The 16,906-nt window shown below is 49.1% G+C and overlaps 1 protein-coding gene across 2 annotated transcripts in view; it reads left to right on the top strand.

Annotated features, from left to right (window-relative positions):
- Positions 1–6: 6 nt before the first annotated feature.
- Positions 7–16,906, top strand: part of RHOQ (ras homolog family member Q) — a 39,136-nt gene continuing 22,236 nt past the window's right edge. For both annotated transcript variants that reach the window (XM_029937301.1, XM_029937302.1), the window contains exons 1-2: positions 7–156; positions 725–783. In XM_029937301.1, coding sequence (XP_029793161.1) covers positions 15–156; positions 725–783 — 201 coding nt within the window. In that variant the 5' untranslated portion in view covers positions 7–14. The remainder of the gene's footprint in view (positions 157–724; positions 784–16,906) is intronic.

Raw genomic sequence — 16,906 nt, forward strand, 5'->3', positions numbered from 1 at the left:
CGGCCGGCCGCAGCATGGCTCACGGGCCCGGCGCGCTGATGCTCAAGTGCGTGGTGGTCGGCGACGGGGCGGTGGGCAAGACGTGCCTACTCATGAGCTATGCCAACGACGCCTTCCCGGAGGAGTACGTGCCCACCGTCTTCGACCACTACGCAGGTAAGCTTCGGAACTGCTGACTAAGGGGCCGCTCCCCGGGCCGGGAACTTTGGAACAACTTTGGCGGAGCCCCCTCGCCGCCTACCCCGAGCGCACTCCCCACCCCTCCCCCGCCATGCCTTCCGCGGGGCGCCCGGCCCCACCCCCAGACCTCCCCTCCCGCCCTCCCGGTCGGCGGCTGGGGAGACCCCTACACCTACTCCTCCCCACCCCCTGCCCAGTCCCGGCTCACCGCACTACCCAACCCCCGGACGCCCTGAGCCGACCTCCTTGACCTTCCCACGGCCTCCTCCCTATTGCCCCAAACCCTCGGGGGAAGTACTTAGGGTACCGGTTGGGACGTGGCTACGGGACTTGGGAGAAGGGAGTGGGCAGCGGGGACCACATCACACCCCAGTCTCACGCCACTTAACAATGAGCCGGGCACAAGAGAAAAGGGGTGACATCTCCCGGGGAGCGCCGCAAGCTGCCGGCTGGGTTGGGATGAAAGAGTCTAGATGGGGAGCGAGATTGCCCCAGACCCCAGGTAATTGAGCTTCTTTCCCCGCCCCCACTTCTGCTCTTGCAGTCAGCGTCACCGTAGGGGGCAAGCAGTACCTCCTGGGACTCTATGACACGGCGGGACAGGTGAGTGTCTTGGCCCCTGGCCGACACCCCCCTTGCCTTTCCTCAATTCAGGGTGGCTGCAAATGGCCTTTGGAAACTAAGGTGTCTAAGAGGGAGGGTGTGTCTGCGAGGGGCCCCTCTGGATCAAGTCTTTATTTCTTTTCTCAGGTCAGCACATTAGGGAAAGGAAAAACACACGCACACACAACCCAACAACAAACGCAACCCAGCCCACCCCACGTGAACCCCTGTGCTGTGAAAGTTTTTGCCTCTGTGTGCTTTCTGTATGGTGCCTGGTGTGTGGGTCCCAACTCCTGTTGCAAAGTGGCAGCAGCCAATCATGAAGCGCCCTTATTTTTAGTTGCAGATGACCAGGTCTCCCCCTCACAGCCTCTGTCTGGTCCCTCATTGGTGAGTGGTCTGCCTGCCCGAGGAACCTGATTGGTGCGAAATGGCATCATCTAATATGATGGGAAGGCATTTGGTCCTGGTTATGTTTATTACAACATCATTGCACTCTGGGACTCGAGTCCCTGCAAACGTAATTTGTGGTGTTACCAGAGGACCACAGGGAAAAAAAAAGAAAAGAAACAACAACCATCCAGCCACTCCCTGGGGTAGGGAGGAGGAAGAAGGGTTAGGAGTTCAGTATGAATCTTGGAGGAAGAGCTTTTTTTTTAATAGGAAGACCAGGTGACTTTGTCTGGGTTTTCTTTGGGAGAGATTATTGTGCAGAAAAAAAATGCACACTCCTCCTTAGCAAATCAGAGGTGGCTCCTAAAGGATTAAAGTCTCCTCCCTGCCTGTGTCCCAGCCGCCCTCTTCCCAGACCCACTTTTGCTGTGGAGCTCGGAGGACTGTGTGTAATGAAGTTTTGCAGAGTCCAGCCCTGTGATTAGACGTGAAGCCTTGGGCAGAAATTTCCACGTGTAATGCAAACTTGAGTTTTTGAGGCCACGTGAATAGCTGAGGGGCTTAGAGAGTGCTTTGGAGGATGTCTGATAGTACAATTTCCTTTTCTAGAAAATGCTTTAAAATATTCTCTGTTGATGTAATATATGCCAGATGCCTAGCACTGAGTCTGGCCAACACAGGTGCTCGATAAAGGGGAGCTATTCTTTGTGGCTTTTCTAGATTTGGATTTCAGAACTGTGGCACCAGGTTAGAATCTGGAAAACATTTTGTTGAGAGTATCTCCACGTGGCCTCTGGTTTCCAAACTGTTAAGTTAGAGGAGCATCCGAGGATAGAGAAACTGTTGGCAGTTCAAGGTGCCAGAGGCTGTCCCCTTACACCAGCCTGTCCCAAGTCGGTACAACTGGTTCTTAGCTTTTCGGGGCCCATTTTGGATGCCTGTCTTATGCTATTGTAGTTGTTACTTAACTGTCAGAACGTGTGGAGAGCAAGAGGCAGAACTCTTGTCAGTTAAGTAAGACCAACTTTGGAGCCACACAGTAGATAAATAACAGGTTGAAATTACTGGTTGAAAGAGGAGAGGTTTTTAAACATCGTCTCTAATTTTAACTTCTCTCACTAGCTCCTCTTCCCTTTTCTCATGTAACTTGTCACCATGACCATTCGTTTGACCACGAACACTGTTCAACAGGATGTGTATATGTCAGACCTGTTCTGTGCACATTCAGACCCAACTGATATTTAGTGAGTTCCTTCTGCATATGAGGCATGGGGCAGCCACATGCAAATATCATTTTATTTTCTCTACAAAACAACCCCATGGGATAAGCGATATTCTGTCTTTGCAGATGAGGAAACTGGGACCCCGAGAAGCTAGGTAGCTGACCTAAGGTCACACAGCTACTGATGGCTATTGCTGGGATTAGGACACATCTGAATTTGCCCCAGCTTGAGGTGATTATACCCACTGGAAACGACAGGAGAGACTGAGATGCCACCTGGGTTGGTGAGATTCCTTGTGCGTCTATAGACACAGTACCTAGAATCTTGATAGCCATTCTCTGAGTGGGGGTCGTATGCAACCTCTACAGAGGAGAGAAACCAGAGAATCACCCGAAGTCAGACCCACTCATGAAACCAGGGCTTCCCATAAGTCATCATGATTGCTGTTTCCCATGAAGATTGTAAGATACAGTACTAAGTGGGATCAAACTGTTAGTAAGGCTCAGATATTACTGTTTTTACCCAGTGGTGGGACACCTGCTCTTTTGGCCAACATGTGTTTTAAGTCCCCTTGGTGTTTTTCCCAGTGTCTGGAACGTTTCCTGTTAGATCAAAGTTAATGATAATTCACCTTTCAGCCTTTAAGCATTTATTACTAATAAGCAATCTTAGCAATGTAATCATCAATGAGATTAAGTAAGGAGTGCCCACTGGATACCTAGCACTGTGCTAAGCACCTGGAGACTGCAAAAGAATAAGTTTAAGATAGGGCTCTGCCGTGGCTGATGATAGGATAAGTAGAAGTACCTGAACCAGATATCTGTTCATGTGTTTTACATAGGAGATTCCTGTGTTGTCATTAAGATCCGATGCCTCTATGAAGCCATATCGATTACCCTTACAATAAAAATAACGATAAGCAAACACATAGACATGCATACACAAACATACATAGCACTTTTAAGCTGTACGGACAGCAGAGGAAAGCCCACAGCCTTGGAACCGAAGAGACCTGGGCTCAGATCTCCAGCTTGCTGTACTGCTGGTCATGGCAATTCCATCTGTATTTAGCCTTCTTTGTGAGTTAGTAAAAAAATGTGGATCATTAGAATTTATGCTGTAGACTGCCTTAAACTGTTCAGTGTATGTAAAAACGGCTGACACTGGTCTTCCCTCACAGTAGATGGGTGTAAATATTACAAGAAATTACTGTACTGCGCTCTGGGCAGTTTTGTTAGGTCGAGGGGGTCACAGGTGGAAGTGGAGAGTGTGTTATGTCGGGAGTTGGTGATAGAAACTCCACCAGATGCCAGATCCAAGAACCTTTTCACCGGCGGAATGGAGCTAGCTCTGTACTTCCTGATTCCCACAGCCCCATGGACGCAGTCCAGTGTTCCCTGCTCTGAATGGCCTGTCGTATCAGATGGTTTCCTTTCTTGCTCAGAGCCTGCATCCCTAGTGATGTAAGAGAAACTTAGAAAAACTAAGAGCCCAGTGCACACTTTGAGAAACAAGTCGGGTATATAGGTTTCAGTTGATTCTGCTTTGGGAGGTAAGAAGTGTTGAGGAGAAAGTGCACGGGACTGGAAAGCATCACTTTCTCTCCAAAGTGTTCACCCAGAATGTTCCCTCGCTGTATTTGAAGAACAGCCATAGGGCCTCCCTTGGGTCTATGTGCCGCTTCTTGGTCTCCTCTTTGACGCCACTCAGGTTCAAAGCCATAGGTAACACTCGTCCAGTTTCCATACTAAGGAACATAAGAGATGACCATAGTAGATGACCTTTTGCCGTCCAGAGGAGGCTGCTTCCCCCTTGTCCTCTACCGCTATTGACAGAGACTGGGGTAGGGGGAAGAGGAATGACTACGAAAGTGAGTGTTTGGGGCAGCTGTAGTCCCTATTGTGGGCTCTGCCTGGGCACATCCTCAACATCCCCAACCCCAAAGGGGAAGCCCCCTCTCTTGGCCAAGCTCCAGGTGCCCCAGGAGCAACCCTGACATTTTGACTGCCCAGCAGTTCGGAGTGGAAGTTGAGGGCAGTGGTGCCTTCCTCCTCCCTGGGGCCTCGTAGAGGGGTCTGGCTTCCGGCCTGGGCCTCTGTGGAGCTTCTCCTTTCTTGCCCAGCTCTCAGGATTTCAGGTTGGCTCTGCAGGAGCCCCTTTGTCCACTCGGGGAGGGGCTGGAGAGGCAGTATTTTCCCTCCTGCCTCTGTTCTGCTTGGAGCGCAGGGAGGTAGGAAGAGCTCTCACTCTGTGCAGACAACCCAGCCAGGAGCTGCCTGGCGAACTGCAGGCTCCAGGCTGATCTCTTAATCCTTGGCAGGAAGGCAGAACTCGATACCCTAAAGAGGGAAAGACCGGCGCCCAGTTTATCCCAGGTCTCCGAATACACACTCGCAGGAGCAAGTGTTGGGGGTGCTTTGGGGTTCCCTTAGAGTTCCAGATTTAGCCACTGCCTCGGTGTGTGGAAGTCCATATGTGTGCTTTGAGGCGTGCTGTTGGTACGTCTGTTCACTGCAACACACACAGGTTCAAGGATGCATACATGAGAGCCATAAATACCCTTCACTTAGGTGTCCCTGGGGCTGGCTTTTCCGTGCCAAGTGAGATCTGTTTCTTACTTGACAGAGCCCAGCAGCTGTGGCTGACCTCCAAGCCCTCTGGGTAACCAGGGAAGTGCTTTCCCTCCAGAAGGGAATCTCCAGGGGAGGCAGCGTTGGAATGCCCCGCCTTCTGTGTGTTTCCTGGGGCAGCACCTAAGGGCCTCATAAAATGGGAAGGGGCCACAGGGGTGGGGAGGGCAGGGTTTGCCACCTCAGGCTTCTCCTGCCTTCAGGCAGGCATCCTCACAGTACCTGTGCAGGTACCTGCTTGTCAGATGAGGAAGTTGAGAGTGAGTAAGCGAATGGAAAGTAGACAGAGATATAATTAGGAAAAAGGTTTTCCTTACTTTGGAGGGGGCCTGCTGGGAACCTCAGGAGGGCCTGAGAAACACCCCCCTGCGTTCTCCAGGCTGCAGGTGTCAGCAGCCCCCCACTGCATCACTGAGGGGCCCCGGGGAGCGGAGTTTGGGAGAAGCCACAGAGTTCCTCCCCAGCACAGCTTCAACAGGTGAGCTGCTGGCACCAAGCATCCTGGTTTCCCTTAGTAACCTACTGTAGATTTGTCGTCTGTGCGTTTTTCCCTAACCTTTTTAGAAGCTATTTATATCTACAGCCTGCACCACATTACACTGAATGCTGGTTTCCTCCTCTGCATTGGGAAGGTGGACGGCCTTTGTTGGCTCCAAAGCCTTGCGGTGACTGAATGCCTGTGCTCCCCTTCTTGTCGCTCTGATGTGGCTTGGGATAGGTTAGCTCAGACCCCGGGTCCCTGCCAGCAGGAGCCTCAGGGCCAGAGGGCTGGTGGGGTTGGGGCGGGGAGGGGGGGGGGACACAGTCTGCATCCGTTCCAAATGGTTTATCTGGGTGCAGATGGGCCCTGTCCCCTTCCGGGCCAGCTGATCCCGCTGCCTCATCCACTTCTGTCGTGATTTTCTTGAGGTTTACTGCCATTTACGCTCTGGGGACCAGAGCTTCCCAGTGGCTGTCTCAGAAGCCGGTGGCACAGGTGTGCTCAGATCCCCTCCTCCTGGCTCTGGGAGGTGCAGAGTGGGGAGGGCCTGTGTGCAGGGGCCTGAGCCCGTGTTGTCATTTTGGTGTGTGCCAGGATACGAAAAAGTATTGTTTTTCAGCTCATGGGTCGGGGCTTCATGGCAAACAAGGTGTTTGCGGTTTTGTTGTGGAATTGGGGGTTTCAGGAGATGAGACCTCATGGCATTAAAATACGACAAAATAGAGCAGCTTTCCACGAGGGTATCAGTTTCTAGCAGGGACGCCTACATTGGCACCATGGGCACTACTGCGCAGCGGTCTCAGATACAGAAAAGCGAACTGCAAGTTGGAGGGAAGGCAAAAGCAGTTACAAAGAAAGAAAACCGAAGACCACACAGGTCTTTAAAAGCTAAAGTTCTTGAGTCGCAGCTGGATTTTCAGTCCCTCGGAGGGGCTTGGTTTTGCCCTAATTTGGCAAGCCAGGATCCAGGAGCCGCTTTCCTTGCCCTCAGCAGTTTGCTGTTCCTCTTTTAGTTTCTGGCAGGCAGCTGCTTTGTATGAGGAAGCGAGGGCAGGAGGCCGTCGGAGGAGGCCAGGCGGCCGGACGGTTCACGGGAGCAGTCTGGGGGCTCCCCATGGAGATCCACTGCCTGCCCGTCCCTCTCGGCCAGTTCCTGCTCTCTCTGAGCTCCATGAGGACAGAGAGCCATGTCCTCCTTTTCCTCCACCATGTTTCCAGCACTGAGTCTGGTGCCTGGGGCATGGAAGGGTACAACCAATGTTTCTCAGACTGAGTCAATTCTCATTTGGCTTCAATTCATTTCTGCTAAAAGGCTAACCAAAGACTAAGGCCATAGACAGCTCTTCCATGATAGCCTCAGGCACACTCGGTATCTTGGAGAAAAGTTTTATTTAATACAGAAGTCTCCAAGGTTCAGAGGAGTTCTAGCATGGAGGTATGCAGCAGGCATCAGTTATACCCCCACCTAGAGCCTGGAGGCTCAGTGGTCCCCATGCACCTGTCTCCTAGTACTTCCCTAGGCTTCTCACATCTAGAGCTTCCGAGGAGGAGGCAGCTTGGCGGTGAACGGGTGAGTTTTGGATTCCTCCCCAGACCAAAACTGAGTCCCAGCTCATCTTCGGTACCTGTGAGGCCATCAGTCAGCTGGCTCTTCCCTCCCTGCACACTGGAGAGATAATGTCTGCTTCGCAGAGTTGCCATGAGGATTAGAGATGGTGTGTGTGGTCGCCCTGGTCACTGTCAGCTTCCGTGGACTGAGTGCCAGGCCCCACTTCCCAGTGAGGGTCTTGACCTCTTGGAACCTCAGTTTTCCTCGTCTGTAAGATGGAGACTCTAGTTGCACCTCCTAGTGGAGTCATTGGATCAAATCTGAGCTTCCCAGCACCTAGGCTCAAGGCATTGGAGTAGGGCCAATAGGCAGCCCTGGGCTTGAGCTGTCCAACCTCAGGCACTTCACTCAAGGAAGGCCTCTCTACCCCACTGTGTGCAGAACACATAATCTCTTCCCTGTCCTGTGAATGAAAGCCTGGGGAGCATTGGATTGAACCAGGTCATGTAGGCAGAGGGCCATGGGGGGCTCATATTCTGGGTGAGGAGGAAGAAGATGGTGAGCACAGGCATGAGGGGATGTTCCAAATGTGTCTCTATGGACCCCAGATCCCTGGTATCGGTGTCAGCATGTAGAGCAGAGCTGGTAACTAAATTACTGACAACTCAGTAATTAGAGAGATATTAATCTGGTGCCATGTTGCTTGTTGATTTTAATAGAAAGAACATGAAAGTAGGGGGAAGGGACTTACTGTCCCTGTTTCTTTTCAAGTGACTGGTGGGAGTAATGAACCAGCCGCTTCTCTCCCCATCCCCCACCCCCCGCTCAGACTCAGGGTAGAATTTGGGGTTTAATAACGACACCGTCTTCACTGAGTGATATTTTTACAGAGCGCAAAGCCTCCCAGGGGCCTCTCACCTGCTCTGTGAGTAAAGGAAGCAAGCGGTGTGTGCCTCATTTTGCAGGTTCTGACAGGTAATGACTTATTCCAGGCCATGAGGCTGGTGACAGGCAACAGCAAGCTGTCCCTCTCGTTCCTTACACTAAATTGCCCATGCTAATTAGCATGATGGTGTGAAATGTCTCTTTTACATTGAGTATATTCTGTTGTTGAATGCTTCACGTAAAAAGTACATTCTGAGTGCATCGCTTTTCTATTTTTTTTAAGTTTATTTATTTTGAGATAGAGAGCGTGTATGTGTGCTTCTGCATGGGGGAGGGACAGAGAGAGGGAGAATCCCAAGCAGGCTCTGCACATCAGCAAGGAGCTGGACTTGAACTTGGACTCATGAGCTGTGGGATCGTGACCTGAAGTCAGACGCTTAACCCACTGAGCCACCCAGGTGCCCGTGGGGTGTGTTGCTCTTTTAGCCAGAAGAGCTTCTAGAATGTGTGGCTGTAAATGGAACAGTAGAAGCTGCCACTAAAATGGCTGCTGTAAACACCGTCTCCTAGAAGGTTAGGGTGTTTTGTTAATTTGTTCATTAACCTACACTCTTGCTTAAAAAGAGGGCTCCCATAGGCGGTCAGGTGGCTGTGGTGCTGGGGAGCTCAGTGCTGGTGAGCTCGGTGCTATTGCAGACAGGGGTAGCCTCTGCCAGGGAAGGGGACTGGGGACCAGGAAAGTTCTCTGCTGACTGACGCTGATTCTCCTCCAGCCAAGGAGGCAGGACACTCCCCCGCCCCCACCTCTTCTCACCCTGTTCTGCCTGCTGGCCTTGACTTGGCAGGAGCTTGCTGTTTGTGGGCTGCCAGGCAGGGCAGCTGTGGTGCCTGCAAAGGTGTCTTTTCTGTCCCATAGGGGCTGCCCTTGGCCTTTCTTTTCTCCCTCTAGGGGAAAACACTTTCCAGTTGAAATGGTTACAAATCTGTGTGTCCCACTTACCACTGAATATTCCCTGTTCACCACCAAGGACTGCCTCTCCCACCTGCTGCTCGCTTAGCTCACCTTCCTGAGCTGTCCCCATTGACACCACGTCTGCCTGGACCCCCGGATCCTCCAGCCGGGGCTGCAGCCGCTGCGGCTGCTGCGGCCGTCACCATGCAATGACCACATTCATGCAGTCAGTCAGCAAACATTCCCTGAGTACGGCATCTGGGCTGGGACCTGTGCTAAGGGCAGGGCTTACAAGAGAGGTGGGGCACTGGCCCTGCCACTCAGCCAACACAGAGTGATGGGAGGGGAGCCCGTGTCTCCCCCGACCACAGTTCACTGGGTGTCAGAGGGCTCCAGAGGGGGTCGGGTTATGTCCGTAGGAGATGAACTGCCCCTAAGAGCTAAGCTCAATAGGAGTTCTCCAGGTCAATTTGTAGGTGAAAAAAGTGCTCAGGTTGGATTCTTACATGTACTAGATGCTCAGCAGAAGTTTGAATTACTGCAGTGGTACTCAGATGTGCTCTTCAAACCAAAAGACATCTCCTGGGAACCTGTTAGAAATCCAGATTCTTGGGCTCTACCCCAGACTTCCGAAATCAGAAACTCTGGGACATCTCTGTTACAACAGATCTGACATGGGCTGGAAAGTCAGAGCCACTGAGTTAATGAGTATTTGTGTACTTAGTATATCCTCACAGCAAGTCTCCGCCCCTCCCCCTCCCCCTCCCCCCCAGCCTCCTCCACCCTCCTCCTCACTCCACTGCCCCCCACACTCCCTCCTCACACCACGTGTATACCACACACACATCACACACATGCACCCCCCCCACATATATACACACAGACCGTGTGCATCCACACTGCACACACATTACACATGCACACACATGCACCCCTACCTTAGACACTGTCCCTGGAGTGCAGGGAACGTAATTTAGCCACTTTTTAACCCTTACCCTGGCAAACACACCTCCATACACCCTGCTTCTAGTTCTTCACACCTGGTTGGGACTCTCCGTATTTGTTGGAATGAACCGAAGCTCCCTGCTTAGCGGTTAGGTGGAGGTGGGACCAAGAGCACTATCCGGAGAAAATGGAGCAGAACTTCCTAAGCTGCCCTTGGCTCCACTGGTGTGCTTTCCGGCCCAGGACTGTGCACATAGTAGACTCCCCTGGTATTCTTTGATGAGGTGTAAGTGCCAAGGCATTGCATTCTTTTCTCCTCTATTTTAAGCAACGAGACAGATTGGGGCCTGAAACCTGCTCTGTTCGCCGTGGCTGCGGTTAGTACTCTGGGTGGTGACAGACCTGCCCCGGAGGACCATGCCAGTTTGGTTTGTGCTAAATTAGTTCCAGAGCAACAGATGGGCTATGGTGTCCTTTTGTATTAAAACTACGCAGGCAGGTCACCAGGAGCGGTTGGAGGAAGGGCTGTTACTCAAACAGGCATCTCGGCAGTAATTACTCTGGCTGACCAAAGCTTTCTGTGTAAGTGTCCTCCTCTCCCAGTCTCCTGCCGGCCTTTCCTTCCCTCCCTCTTTCCTTCCTTCCTTCCTTCCTTCCTTCCTTCCTTCCTTCCTTCTCCTCTCCCTTCCTCTCTTTTTCTCCAAACTTGTTCCAGTATAGAAAAACCATCCTCTGTCAAGTGGCATAATGGTTGGGATTATAAATGTGTTGGCTCCAAGTCTACCCCCTCTAGAGCTGCCAGTGAGAGAGAACATTTACTCCCAGTTGTCTGGTTCAATTAAAATTCCATTTATCCCAGCTTACTTTTCAAAGGGCTGTCCTCTCCACCGAGCTGGTTCAGGGCTCACATTCATTACCTTAAGGTGTTTCTAGTGGGCTCGGGCTCTGGAGGGATGGGGACGGGGCTGCTGTGAGGGGGGACAGAGGGGAAAGGTAGCAGGGTCCGTTCTTCCTTCAGAGTGGGGTGTGTTGGGGCGGGGGCTTCAGGTCTTTGTCCAGCCTGCGGAAAGTGAGAGGGTCCTTCTGAGGCTGAGGCATCCTGTGACCTCTTCCTCTGTGACTCCAGCCATCTTGCAGTTGAACCTCCTCTTTGAATTTCAACTGAGAAATTGTGTATAAGCAACAGTCTAGCATTTCATCTTCCTCCTGAATAAATCTTCACGCAGCACCCAGATGATAAGCCCGCAGAAGGGGACTGCATGTGGTGCATAGCACTTAGTACAAGATTGGGGGATCCCATGGGAGCTAGGCGAGTGTGGGGTTTAAGGGAATCTGTCGGAAAGATGATTATGGAAAGAACCTTTCCAATGACTTGACGTCACCTCCATCTTGGCTTTTTTATCAGCTCATTTTAAAGGGGATTCTGATCTGTCAGGACATTATTGAAGGTCTTTAAAATCAGATTATAGGTGGTCATTTTGAAGCATTGCCCATTTAAGCATAATAGAACCCATTTCTTAACTCATAGTGTCCATTAGCAGAAAATCTGCCGGAGCTATTTGAATAAAATATTGACCAGGATGTGAACCGTTCTCTGGCAAGTGAGGATCTATAGGAGTCCTTGAGTGTGTTTTATGTCAGGCGTCCCTCCAGAGCGTCCTGTGGCACTCTGTTAAAGGCAGGGGGGAGGGGGAGAGTGAGTGGGCTGACTTGTTCAGCTCAGCCTCTAGAGGAAGGGAGACACCAATGCTGCCTGCTCCCTGGAGGCGGGGAGCTGTGATGTCTTGCTGCCCTCACCTAGCAGGGCAGTGTGGACGCATCACAGTCTGGGCAAGTGGGTGTTAGGAAGAACGTGACTCCTTAGAAATTCCTGGTGAACCAAACCATTCAGTGTATAAGTTTATTTCTCCTTCCTTTTGAAAAATTGAGATTCAATCCACATTCAGTGAGTTTTACATATTTGCAAAGTTGTGCGACCATCACCACCACTTTTTAATTCCAGAACATTCTCATCATCCCCCAAAGAAACCCCATACCCATTAGCGATACTATCCATGCTCCTTCCCCTCAGCCCCCGGCAACCACTAATCTACTTTCCGTCTCCATGGATTTGCCTGTTCTAGACATTTCCTATAAATGGAATCCTACAACATTTGGCCTTCTGTGTCAGGCTCCTTTCACTTGATGTAATGTTTTCAAAGGTCATCCATATTGTAGAATGGATCAGTAGTTCATTCCTTTTTATGGCTGAGTAATCCTTGTCTTTCCTTTTTATTCCTTTTTGTCAGTCTTTATTACGTGGACACTCTGCCCAAGGCTCTGGGAACTGGCTTTTGGGTTCCAAGGCAGAAAGTAAAAGTCTACCTACCGCCTGTGTGCTCCTGCGACATTTTCACCCCTGCCTCAGGGAGTGGTGCTGCTCGTCTCCCCACTCCCCTTCCAGTGCTCTGGTTCTATCTATACTTCTGTTTATAGTCTCCTGCCCACCCCCTACCTTTATATCTTTATTCCCCAGGTATCACAGTATCTGTTAAATACAGGTGAGGTGAGGAGTAAAGACCCATCAGAGAGGAGTTTAGAGTCACGTGGGAAGAGAAGAGGTATACAGAGAACCAAAATGCAAGTGCAAATGGGATGTGACGCGAGAAGGTGGACATGGCAAAACATGAGGGTGACATCAGTTGTTTTTGTGGTTGGCCGCTTGCCCAGAGCCTCACCGACAGTGGGGCCTTTGAGATTCAGAAACACGATCCAGGTAGTCCCGGATCATTGGGTCCATGGGTCCGATTTGTGTTAACTCCTAAGAGATCCACATATGAATGAGGCTGCCAAAGGCATAATTTACCATGAGCTCTCAGTGGTAAAACAGACATAAGACATGAACCAGACGCTCACGCGAAGAAGAAAAGCATACCACAGTCCTCCCTTATCCGAGGTTTTGCTTTCCACAGCTTTGGTTACCCATGGTCCACTGTGATCTGGAAACCTTCTGACATGTCGTCAGACGGTCACTTAGGAGCCCCACAATGCCTGTCATTCGCCTGACTCCATCTCGTCCACCTCACATCATCACAAGAAGGGGAAGGACATACAGTGAAATATTTTGTGGGAGGGAGGGACCTCTTCATGTAAATGTCATTATAGTAAATTGTTTTCTTTTATTGTTAATTTCTCACTGTACCTTATTTATAACTTAAAGTGTACCATAGGTCTGTGCATACAGGTCTAGTACCAACTTTGGTACGCTCTGCAGTTTCAGGCATCTACAGGGGTCTCAGGATGTATCCCCATGGGGACTACTGTCTACTACACAGAGATATGCAAATACAGACTTTTGATTTTACCTATCGAGTTGGACAAGATGGAAAAGTTGACACCAAGGAGTCAGAGATGCTGGTGCTCTGTGCACCATTATTGGGGCAAAACTGGACCCAAATTGTTTGGGGGTTAATTTGGCAAAGACCATTGCAGTGACCTATTTCTCTGAATTTACGCCAAGGAAACATTCATAGTACACAGAGATTGACATGAAACTGTATATTTCACAGCAATTTTTATAATAAATGCATTAATGCATAGTAAAAAGGGATTCGTTAAATTATAAATGCATTAATGCATAGTAAAAAGGGATTCGTTAAATGATAGCATGATGTGTATTAGAATAATCACAGCCATTAAAAACTGCCTTCAACAAATATTTAAAGATATGTGAAAAGGCTAATGATGTGTTAAGTGTGAGAAGCAGGAATCGAAACTATATATAGTATGATTACAACTTTGAAAAATATGCATATATATATAACGTGAAGAAAAACTTGGAACAAAATTGTCAAAATGTTAGTGTTTGGCTCTACATGGTGATATTGGATATTTTTAGAAATTTACTTCTTTATACTTTATGCTGTTTTTTAAAAAAGTCATTTCATTTTTATTAAGTTGTATAAGTCTAAAGACCCAACAGTTTTATGAGATCTTATTGTGGAGAAACAAAAGATCCCTCTCCACTTCCCCTACAGAAAAGCCATTTCTTAACCAACTGAGCCACCCAGGTGCCCCACGAAAAGCTGTTTCTTACTCTGATTTAACTCTTAGCTGTTGGGGCGCCTGGGTGGTTCAGGCAGTTAAGTGTCTGGCTTTAGTTCAGGTTGTGATCTCGCAGTTCAGGAGTTTGAGCCCCGCATCGGGCTCTGTGCTGACAGCTCAGAACCTGGAGCCTGCTTTGGATTGTGTCTCCCCCTCTTTCTGCTCTTCCCCTGTTTCCACTCTGTCTGTCTGTCTGTCTCTCTCTCTCTCAAAAATAAACATTAACTCTTAGCTGTTTATTTTGGTTAAAAAAAACCCTCTTTTGACTTCACACCATGAATGATGAGGTTTTAGCGCTTTCACACATGCATTCCACTTCCCATCCACCCTTTGATAGTAGCTAGAGTGTAATTTCTGTTGGATCACTGATCAGTGTTTGTATTTTTATCACTGTGCTGTCTTAGCTGAGCCATGTAATGTACTATAATTATTCTTCCCTTTTTGCACCACCTTTTGTTCCCTGGAATTAATAATTATCTTGCTTCTTCCCTTGATTTTTTCACTGCATGTTTCCCTGTTGCACCCCAAACTTGCCTTTCCATGCGATCAAACATATCATATACTGTATCAGTTTCTTCTTGGAGATACCCCTCATGAGACTTCTGACGTGCTCCAATCTGGCCTGGTTGCCTCTGGCCTGCTGCACAGCTTGGGATTACCCTTCTTCATTATTGGGATTCCCTTGGAATCTGTGTCTTGGATTAGATCTCTGTTTTCCTTTTTCTTTTGCAGTTTTTTAAGTTTATTTATTAAAAAAAATTTTTTTCTGTCTTTTCTTTATTTTTCAGAGACAGAGAGAGACAACACAAGCAGGGGAGGGTCAGAGAGAGAGGGAGACACAGAATCCGAAGCAGGCTCAAGTCTCTGAGCTAGCTGTCAGCACATAGCCTGACATGGGGCTTGAACCCATGAACCGTGAGATCATTACCTGAGCCGAATCCGGATGCTTAACCAACTGAGCCACCCAGGCGCTCCTGAGTTTATTTATTTTGAAAGCAAGAGAGTGCTTGTTGGGTAGGAGCAGAGGGAGAGGGAGAGAGAGAATCCCAAGTAGGCTATGCACCATCAGTGTAGAACCCAGTGCAGGGGTCAAACCCACAAACTGTGAGATCGTGACCTGAGTTGAGACCAAGAGTCGGACGCTTAATTGACTGAGCCACCCAGGTGCCCCTCTGTTTGTGTTTTTCATGTCTCTTGGTTTATTCCCTCATTCTACTGGAGCATATCTTTTATTCGTTTTCTGAGAAAAGGTGCACTGTAAGCAGAATTTTGACACCTGGTAGTTTTCAAAATGTTTTTATTTCCTTCATAGCTGATGACAGTTTGAAAACAGATTGGAAACCTTTTCTTTTCTTTTCTCTTTTCTCTTCTTTTCTTTTCCTCTCAGAGTCTTGAAGGCATTGCTCCACTGTCTTCTAGCTTCAGTATATGCTATTGAAAAGTCTGATGCCAATCTGATCCTTGATTTGTTGTCAAGAGCCTGGTTTTCCTCTCTGGAAAGCTTTAGGAGCTGCCATTTTGCCCTCCTGAAATTTCACAAACATGGGCTTTGGGGTAGGATCCAGCTGGCTTTCATGGACCTTTCAATCTAGAAACTCATGTCCTTCAGTTCTGAGAAACTTTCTGGGTTTATTTCATTGATCTCTTGGTTTCTTTCCTGTTATACTAGAACTCCTAGTATTTAGATGTTGGAGTTCTTGGGCTGGTCCTTATATACATATATAATTGCTCCCTCTGTGTCTTTTTAGTCTATTTTGGGGAGGGTTCCTCAGTTTTATCATCCACCCCTTCTATTGTTTCTTTAAATGTGATTCTATTTTTAATTCTTAAGAGCCTTTTCCTATTCTTCAGATGTTTCTTTTTTTTTTCTTTTGACATCTTCTGAGTCTGGTTTGTCTTGCTTTTTCAGTTGAGCATCTTCTCTAATTTTTCTGAAGCTATTGATGATAGTTATTCAAAGTTTTTGTTTCGCTGCAGAGTATCACATTTTGGACTCCATCTTTCACAGTCTTTCCTCACAGGTCCATTCATTTTTGTGACAGTGGCACTGGGACATGTGGGAAGCTCCGTGTACAAGTCCATTTGGCTGACTCTGGCCCTTACTGAAGGTCAGAGTTCCCCCACCTCAGCCCTATTGATATTTTCACCGGAAAATTCTTTGGGGTGGGGGGCTGGTCTGTGTATTGTAGGGCATTGAGCAGCATCCCTGGCCTCCCTGTAGCACCCACCCTAGTTGTGACAAGCTTTTGAAAGCATCTCCAGACATTGCCAAATGTTCCCTTGGGGCAACGTCACCCCTCACTAGCCTTGGCACCCCCAGTTGAGAACCACTGCTGGAGGTAATCTGTCGGGGCCTTTTCATTGGGGAAACTTGAACATCAGATTTTGGTCTTTTCTCTTGGCTGCTGCCGTTCCCGGAGGTGAGCGCAGGAAGCTGAGTAGGAGGCTTAATCTGTAGCGCTTGCTGTGGCCTCGTGGTCAGTATGTTCAACTGTACCATGTCCAGTTCCAGGGAACCCTCTGTTCTACCCTTCCCGGACGCTCCACACCTCTGCCTTCTGTCAGGATTGGGGAGCGTGCTCACTGCGATGTGGGGGTGGGATCTGAGATTTGACTGCTTCTCAAGCAGACTCACTTCATCCTCTTGTTTGTGGCTCCGGCTTCAACCCACGTGCAGAACATGCCGCCCCCGTGCGTGCACCTTCAGGGGCTCCTGGCATGCAGGATAGGTGCTTCCTGCCTTCCCCTCCCTGCTGGCTCCCTGAGTCTGCTAAGTCCCTTCCCAGTCAGTCTTTTGCATCCCAGCCTCTAAAATTGGGTGGCTCTTGTCTTCTTTCCGGTTTGCTTGTGGCTTTCTGCCTCTTTGTTTTTTGGTTTTTTTAATGACTGTAATGTCAGAGGATTTTGGAGCAATCTGAGATAAATGCATGTGTTCACTTGGCTAGGATTTAACTGAAGCCATCCCCGTTTTTATATACAATT

This window comes from Suricata suricatta, chromosome 4 (assembly GCF_006229205.1).
Source record: "Suricata suricatta isolate VVHF042 chromosome 4, meerkat_22Aug2017_6uvM2_HiC, whole genome shotgun sequence".
Classification (NCBI taxonomy): domain Eukaryota; kingdom Metazoa; phylum Chordata; class Mammalia; order Carnivora; family Herpestidae; genus Suricata; species Suricata suricatta.